The 8,870-nt window shown below is 47.3% G+C and overlaps 1 protein-coding gene across 3 annotated transcripts in view; it reads right to left on the bottom strand.

Moving 5' to 3' along the window:
* LOC146808590 (uncharacterized) overlaps positions 1 to 7,542 on the bottom strand; it is a 54,579-nt gene extending 47,037 nt beyond the window's left edge. For all 3 annotated transcript variants that reach the window (XM_085623612.1, XM_085623614.1, XM_085623613.1), the window contains exons 1-2: positions 7,392 to 7,542; positions 551 to 667 (exon numbers count right to left, since the gene is read on the bottom strand). In XM_085623612.1, coding sequence (XP_085479738.1) covers positions 551 to 667; positions 7,392 to 7,470 — 196 coding nt within the window. In that variant the 5' untranslated portion in view covers positions 7,471 to 7,542. The remainder of the gene's footprint in view (positions 1 to 550; positions 668 to 7,391) is intronic.
* Positions 7,543 to 8,870: the final 1,328 nt, after the last annotated feature.

The raw sequence follows: 8,870 nt of genomic DNA, 5'->3' as shown, positions 1-8,870 counted from the left end.
GCCCCTGGTAGGACTCCGGGGTACCTATGCCCTGGGTACATAGTATACCATATACTAGGGACTTATAAGGGTACCCCAGAATCCAATCTGGAGTGTATCTAAAGTACTGGTTATCAATTTAGAGCGGAATCAGCTAGGCTGGGGTCCTGGATAGCAGGGCCCCAGCCAGACTAAAGTTGAAAAACAGTGAAACACCAGCAAAAAGTGGAGGTAACAAGAAGAAGCAGATCCCACTCTCCTACAGCAATGCAGCAAGAATACTTACGGTGCTGCCCGAAGCCAATTAAGGGTGAATGAGGCCCTCAGTCTTTTTAAAGTTCTATCCTCTTTCTGAGTGCCAATTTGATACTCAAGTAGAGGGTGTGAAACATCGCCTTCTCGCTAATTTCACTATTAAACTGACATGCAAGAGTAGAAAAGGTCATTTTTCTGAACTAAAATGTAGTTGCAATGTTGCTGTCTCTTGGTAACAAAAAACTCTGGGGGTGCAGATGTGCCCACGAGTCTGAAGGGAAGGTCTATGTATGATGTCTGCATCGTTCGCACTCACCTGGGCGGGGCCTGCACTCCCCTTCATTGCATCCGTTCTTCTTGAAGCATTCCCTGAATCGTCCGCAGTCCTCGTCTCTGTGGCACCCGCGGCCGCAGTTTATTCCGTTCTCGCCATCTAAAAAAGGACACACACGTGAGGATGACGAGAAACCGCAACTCTATCTCTATCTTGTTTTTTCAATTCACCTTTTCATGCACATTGCAAATGCGAATGTGCACTTTTTGAACCTTTTTATTTGTTCTATAAATATTATTGATTTTTAAGAAGAAAACACCTACCAACCATCCTGTGTTGCAGAAGCTCTGTAATCCATACAGAGGCTGTGTAACCCAAGACACAATAAGATGTGGAGCTGCAGGAATGCATGCATGGGTGAGCTCGGTAAGTAACAGCCATCATCAAGGTAAGATACAGAAATAGGGACCTGGGGATTATGGGAGATGTAGTTGCAGTAACTGGAAACATAATGAAGCAGACTCTATGGGGCTGTATGCAACGTTGTAATGTGAAATTTGTGTCATATAATCGCAACGTTTCTGAGGTCGCTATCAAGAGAGCAACATCGATTATAAATGGAAATCCAGGAGGGAGGAGGGGGATGGGGGAGGGGAAGTGGGGTCTCTGAGCACTAAGTGTGAGACTGTGAGAAAGTGTCTAGGCCCTGAAGATTGGTAGTGGTCGGTGTGTGTGCGCGGTCCTCTCGCATTCCACAAACTGTTTAAGGATCACCAGACTTAACTGGACATTTGGAGATAGGACTGGTGTGTGGAATGAGAGCCGTGGGCTCCTCTCAAAAAAGTAACCCTGGCCCACCATGTGTGGACCGGGAGAGGGTTCAACGGCTTTTCATTCAGACAGGATTCGTTTCAAAGAGATCGCCAGAAGGAGGCCAAGCCGAGCCGTGTCAATGGCTTTAAGGTTCAAGTTAGTCTTCAAGGCCACCATGGGAAAGTCTGAAGTAATCCGAGAATTAAAAATAGCTAAGAGAGAGGTTTGTGTGGGAGCCCGGCAGTGATCGAGAAGTGAACTCTGAAAGAGCTTGTGTTTGTGAGAGCAGACTCCTTCTCACAGTCCCAACAGGCGTCCTTCGCCCACAGATCTAATTTAGGTAGCCTATCGGGGTTCCAGTCTAGTAAAGTCATTCTGAAGAAATTGTTTGGAGGAGAGAAGGAGCTATTATATTGCGCAGAGAGAGCTTGCTAATGTTTTTCCAATTGTCCCCTGAAATGTGTTCAAAGACATCAGACTCAAAGTGGCCAGCCCATTTGGCATATGGCGCAGTCATGTGGCCAGACCATCCAACAGGGACGGTTGGATAACATGTTCAAACTTGGAAAGATTCATCTTAATTGCCAGGAAAGAATAAAAGTCTGTGGGGCATATTATCAAGCACGGTGTTCAAATTATTGCCGCTTTAGCGGCAGAAAACTGCTGCTAAAGCGGTGATAATGGGCTTGATAGCCCATGTTGATACCAGAACATGGGCTTCTATGGGAATTCTCAAGGGCATAATTCTCAAGGGCATATTATCAAGCCCATAATCACTGCTTTAGCGGCAGTTTTCTGCTGCTAAAGCGGCGATAATTTTAACGCCGTCCTTGATAATATGCCCCCAAGATAGGAAGATCACACAATTGTGCTAAGCGTGAGAAGGGCAGAGGAGAGTTATTATAACCGTATAAAGCCCTAATTTGATTAATACCCTTGAGGGCCTCTATGGGAGGAGCCTTATGCGTATGTCTTGGGACTGTGCCAGAGTGAGGAAAGTCTAGGTTTGTGAATGGGGTCCGGCAGATGCTTATTTAGTAGATTCAGTGCACGTATACTTTCTGAAAACATTGTCTGAGACTGCGGGGCTTTGACATTGTGGCTATGGAAGGCAGGTGAAAGGGAGAGCAAATGGCACGGTCTGTCTCTACCCATCGGTTGTGCTGGGGAAGCTCTCTTGATGCCCTCCCCCTTAGCCTACTGGATATTGGTGGAGTGCACCCTCAAACAGTGAGTAATTCGTAAGATAGTCAGGAAGGTGATAAGTGTAAGGACTAGGTGACGGGTGGGTGTATTGAACCTTAGTAGGCAGGACCTATCAAACAGCCCCTCAGAACCAGGACTGGATCAGCCACATGTATCAAATGCAAGTAGTTGCCGTCCCCCTGTGGCTTTCATGAGAGATAGGCCCAGGGTCCTTCTGTGAGGTAAAATGGGAAAGTCTGACTCCTGCAATCGGCTGCGTGGTCATCATATTACCAGAGCTCACCAGTCTGGTAGCGAGATAACGAGGGAACGCAATTACTTAGGTCCGCGGTACACGCTTTGGATCAGGGCAGGAGTCTCAGGTGTGTGCCGCCACTATTCTAATCACTCAGGTATTGTAGCTCCTAGAGTGCTAGAGTTACCATTAACATATATATACTGGGCCCTCACTACCCAGCAGCCAATGACCTTGGAGGGCCCTGCAAACGATCCCAGGTCAGTAGCATGCGCGAGCCGCGACCACATACCTCATGGCCTTGTGTTGGACATGGAGAGACCTGTAGTAAAGTGCCACTAGCCTGGCTGCCTGTGGTCCAAGCTGTCTAGGCTGTGTTCCGCTGTGTCATTTGGGACCCAGGAGACATTCCTCACATCTGACCCCTAACGTTGCGCGGTAAATCACAGGGGCACCGAGTAGACACCAGGATGCCGCTATTTCAGCTCTAAGATAACACAGAGTATCTTAAAACTCTAAATCACAACAACTGGCTCCCAGTCACTCCCATTCACAGGAGCTGCCAGCAACACTTGCCCCTGTGGTCCTGAGGCACATCAGGCTCTCACCCTTGCTTAACATGCATTCTGCTGCGTAAGCATGCCAGTGACCTTGGGCCAAGTAGAGAGAGACTGGCGGTCACGTGTTACAATTCTGGCCACCTTGGTCCAAGTGCTCCTACTGGAGTTCACCACAAAATATCAGCTGGCCACAGGGCTTGAGATGAATATGGTATGTTTTGCCATGCCACAGGGTTAGAGATGAATATGGTATGTTCCGCCGTACCATTGGGGTCCCACATGTTGTTTCCTCACATTCGATGATAGGTCGCCCCAGGTCTGGGGCAACAAAGGGATGCCACATTTTGGGAAAGCACCGTCACTAAAATCGTGGGCATCTATTGCCCCAAAATGCCTTGTTGAACTGTTTCTCAGGCATGTCAGGCACGTTCCCATGATCAGCAACCTTCCGCCAAATGAAAATGAACGAATAAGTGGGTATAGTGAAATACGGCTCAGCTTACACGTCGGAGGCTCCATGGACCTCAAGAGGGAGCCGCCATCTTAGCTGTGTGCCAAGCCACGCCACGTCCACTTTCCATACCTGAAAGATGAACACTATAGCCTGAAATCAGCTGCGGTGCTACTCTCACCACAGTATCACCGGTGCTCTCTCCAGGAACATCTATCTCATATATCTTTCCTTCTCGCCTGTGCTTCCTGAATGCTCCTGCTGTGCCCTCTGACAGCCCATGTGATGCAGAACTTAGAAGCCCTGAGGTTGGTCTTTGCCCTTCCCATGGCCACCTCATTGCTCCCATCATCAAACAAGGGATGTTTCCACCAGACCCCTTTGCTGCAGGTGTTCCCAGCTTCTCCCTCTACAATCCAGTATAAACACATGACATCATCATACTATTCCACCTTGTTCCACTGGGGGCATACACTGCATTTTGAAAGACACTGCACCTTCACTTTTGACTGGTTGTTCAGGCATTCTTTATAAGCATCGATGCAGTCTACCAGCAGCCTTATCACATAACTGGCCGTGCCACACTCACAAGTATGCACCCCCCCCGCTCACCCAGGATTCACCCTGCCCAGCTCCCAGCTGCAAGGAGGAAGACTTCAAAGGGTACTTCCTTGGTGCATGCTTGAGGCTGTTTTCATGGCGACATCCAAAATACTTTAGTGCATAAAAGTAGTTCAATCCTGGGAAGCTAATAGAAGATTTCATGTTATCAGAGGAATGAAGACTATGTCTTGTGTCCCCCATATTAGACGAACCATCGCTTAGAGTGACCATCACCAGAAGAAGGAACATTATCCTGATTCTTTGCGTCCTCCAACTTAGAGTGACCATCTCCAGGTGAGGGTATATTCTCCTGATTCTTTGATTCCTCCAGCTTAGAGTGACCATCACCAGCAGAAGGTACATGATCCTGATTCCTTGCGTCCTCCAGCTTAGAGTGACCATCACCAGAAGAAGGTACATTATCCTGATTCTTTGTGTCCTTCAACTTAGAGTTACCATCTCCAGGAGAGGGTATACTCTCTTGATTGTTGGGGTCAGCAGCTTAGAGTGACCCTCACCAGAAGAAGGTACATTATCCTGATTCTTGAGGTCCTCAGCTTAGAGTGACCATCACCAGTTGAAGGTACATTATCCTGATTCTTGGGGTCCTCAGCTTAGAGTGACCATCTCAAAGAGAAGGTTCATTATCCTGATTCCTAGGATCCCCCACTTAGGGTGATCATCTCCAGGACAAGGTACACTATCCTGATTGTTTGTGTTCCCCAGTTTAGAGTCAACATCTCCAGGACAAGGTACAGTATCCTGATTCTTTGAGTCCTCCAACTTAGAGTTAACATCACCAGAAGAAGGTAAAGTATCCTTATTTTTCGTGTTCTCCAACTTAGAGTGACCATCTCCAGGAGAAGGTATATTCTCCTGATTCTTTGATTCCTCCAGCTTAGAGTGACCATCACTAGAAGAAGATACATTATCCTGATTCTTTGCGTCCTCCATCTTAGAGCGACCATCTCAAGGAGAGGGTATATTCTCCCGATTCTTTGATTCCTCCAGCTTAGAGTGACCATCACCAGAAGAAGGTACATCATCCTGATTCTTTGCGTCCTCCAGCTTAGAGTGACCATCACCAGAAGAAGGTACATTATCATGATTCTTTGTGTCCTCCAACTTAGAGTGACCATCTGCAGGAGAGGGTATATTCTCCTGATTCTTAGATTCCTCCAGCTTAGAGAGACCACCTTCAGGAGAAGGTACAGAATCCTGATGAGGGCTGAGCAATAGAGCATAAAGCGGTGGCACAGTTTCCTTCTCTTGCTAGTATGGTGTGATCCCGCAGTCTAATATTCACTTCACTTTCTTGATAATATTCTGAGCCCTCTCTGGATCCAGTATGATGAGACAGCTGCCTCAGGAGCTGTCTCAGGAGCTGTCTCAGACTTACCTCCATCTCGTGCTGCTCCTTGGGATTTCTACTGTCTAAACTCACAATCAGGCACTGGGTTCAGTAGAGCATTCAAGTAAGAACAAACTTATTGAAGATTGGATAATGGATTCCAGGCTGATCATCTTTTGGTTCTAGTTTCACTACAAGAAATTAGTTCAGAAATCAGTTTTGAGTGGGGCGGCTTGAGCTGCGTATCAAAAACGCCCCACGCAACAATCACCACATAGACCGTACAACCGACACTGACCACACCACCGCTGATGCTCAACACTTGATGCTTGACAGGCCCATCAAAATATGAAGGACGTTTCCAGACAACGGCGCCTGCTGCTTAGCGGCAATCGCCGACAGAGCTGGGGGTCAATATCTCCAGGAGTGCCTGGACATTTGTTAAAAGTATCCATTGATTAAGGTGTTAAAGGTGCACTCACAGATCAGGGCACCCTTTGTCACTGACTGTTCAAGGAACCTTTGACATTGGAATGATTGCCTGATGCGCTTTATTACATGCTATTAACTCCAGCTCACCGTATGTGGCAGAGAATTATCTCATAATAATGCCCAATATAAGAGTCATTAACACTTCCTGGCTCTCATTGATGCTCTCAATGAACACAGAATGGAGGCAAAGATCAACAATGAATGCCAGAGCTCTATCCATTCTGGCAGATGCAAAAACTATAACATGTGTTCATGGCAAAGCAAGAGTGAAGAAGAATGCAATGAATTGATCATTGTCAATTAATAGGAAACTGTTACAATCCATAACACTAAGGCCCTCATTATGGGTGGGTGGGATTCCAGGTGGGCCCAGTAATGGAAGTTACTGTAGCCATCAGGAATCAACGGTGGTGCGTCTAACCACATCCGGTAACACCCCTCCTCTGCCCTGACTCCCTTCCCACCTTACTGGCACGACTCCAGTCCCCTCGGTGCCGGATACAGATCAGGATGGCTTCGTTGCTGGGTGGATATGGGGAGTCTTTTATCCTTTGAATGGATCTTCTTGTGCCTGTGCTTTTGTTATTTCCGTGTGCAGACCAGTAAATTGTCCTCCATTGGCAATTTTACTTCCACATAATGATACATATATGAAATACTCCTACCGTCAATCAATACTTTTTATTTATTGGAAAAGTTGATGAACCCTTTACTGTTTTGTTAAACTGTTGCAAAGTTTATGGCTGAATAATTTGCAAAAAGCCAGTCAGTGGTTGGATGCTGGATCATTGAAATGAACATGTTCTGTCAGCACAACAATGCAAGTAATCCCCTTTTTGAAGTGGTGGTTCTACTTGATTCAATTATCCAATACTCTCTGAAGAGTAGGAAAGGGGTTTAGCATCATGGCTACAACTGAAAGCTCAGCTGAGCAGTATCTTGGGAAAGGGTTTCAGGTGCTTCACTACCTTCTGGCAAGAGCCCTCGCAATAGCACCAAAAGGGTGATCTATTCAAATGGTGAACACAGGACTTTGTCAACACCTAGGCAATATTATGGAATAGTACTCCTGGAAGCGCTTAACAGATAATCATTTAGAGAATCCTGCCAGTCGTCACACACAGCTCTCTGGAGATACAATCCAACTTAAAAAGAAAGAGCAGGCATCTCACCTCTTGGTGTTGAGGAGACCTCTGCTGTCCAGAGGGCGAGCACCGCGACGAGGAGGAGGAGGCAGCCTGCAGTCTTCATGGTGATGCTGGACACGGGTGGTGAATGCTCTGTGGCTAGAACCCCAGCCAGCTTTTAAACTCTCCAAGGGTGAGTTTGTGAAACCAACGAGCATCACACCCAAGCATTATTTCAACATCAAGGCTTGGCTGGAGACACCCCTCCATGAGTATTGCTTCTCCCTGCATTATTATATGTTCTATTTTCAGCCTACTTTCGATTTATTGTGTAATTTGCACTCATATAAGTTAAGAGTAATTAGTCTACAGTAAACTTTATGCCTCAGTAGAGGGTGGAAAGCAGTGAACTGGTGCCCAGCCAGGGCAGTGAATGGGTAGTGTGCAGGCTGTGTGCCACCACTACTGCTGTGTATGGGAATTTGAAAGTAAGTGACCTCCAGACAGGAGTGGGCATATCTAGGGGTGACCAGGGGAGTGGGTGAGGCAGTTACAAAGCAGGGCACCGCTGCACGTTGATGGGATTAGTGAATCAGTCAATGGGAAGTGAGCAAGAGGAACAGTCACAGAGTGATACAAACAAGGCAGCGGAAGTAGGTCTGGCTTGGACAAACACAAGAATGCATGTGTGCACATTTGTCCATGCTTGTGCTTACAAGTGCTAGGACTTTAGAACATGGCCAATTGGCATTGCCTGTGACTGAACCTACCTATATGTACACTGGCAGTTACACTCTACTGTCCTATCCACTGCCCTTGGCTCGTTTACATTCCTGTGCACTTGATGCTGGAGAAAAGGGTGGGTAGAAGGAATAATGGAGAGTTTAACTGCGGACATTGGTAGATAGTATAGAGGATAGAGGTATGCCTCTGCAGGGCAGGTAACGTACGGGGGTACTTCAAGAGTGTATGCAAGTCATTAACCCACCACCCCCACACTATATCTTAGCCAGACCCAGGCTCATGCATGTCATCCACCCACCAACCCCACACTATATCATAGCCAGACCCAGGCTCCAGTACGTCATCCACTCACCACCTCCACTGTGTCATGCACACACAACCTCCACACCGTACCATGCACAGATCCATGTGCCTGTATGTAATGCACACACAACCTCCACACCGTGCCATGCACAGATCCATGTGCCTGTATGTCATGCACACACAACCTCCACACCGTGCCATGCACAGATCCATGCTCCTGTATGTCATGCCCCACCACCACCCCCACAAAGTGCAATGCACAGACCCATGCTCCTGTATGTCATGCACCCACCACCTCCACAATGTGCCACACATAGGCCCATACTCCATCTGGCATGCAGCCACAACATCAACACTATGCCATGCACCAACCCAAGCTCCTGTATGCCATACACGCACGACTTCCATAGAGTGCCATGCACAGACCAATGTTCCTGTATGTCATCCACCCACAACATCAACACTATGCCATGCACA

The sequence above is a fragment of the Triturus cristatus genome, chromosome 8, assembly GCF_964204655.1.
Source record: "Triturus cristatus chromosome 8, aTriCri1.1, whole genome shotgun sequence".
Classification (NCBI taxonomy): Eukaryota; Metazoa; Chordata; class Amphibia; order Caudata; family Salamandridae; genus Triturus; species Triturus cristatus.
The sequence above is the reverse complement of the archived record's forward strand: the minus strand, read 5'-3'. Positions and strand labels throughout refer to the sequence as shown.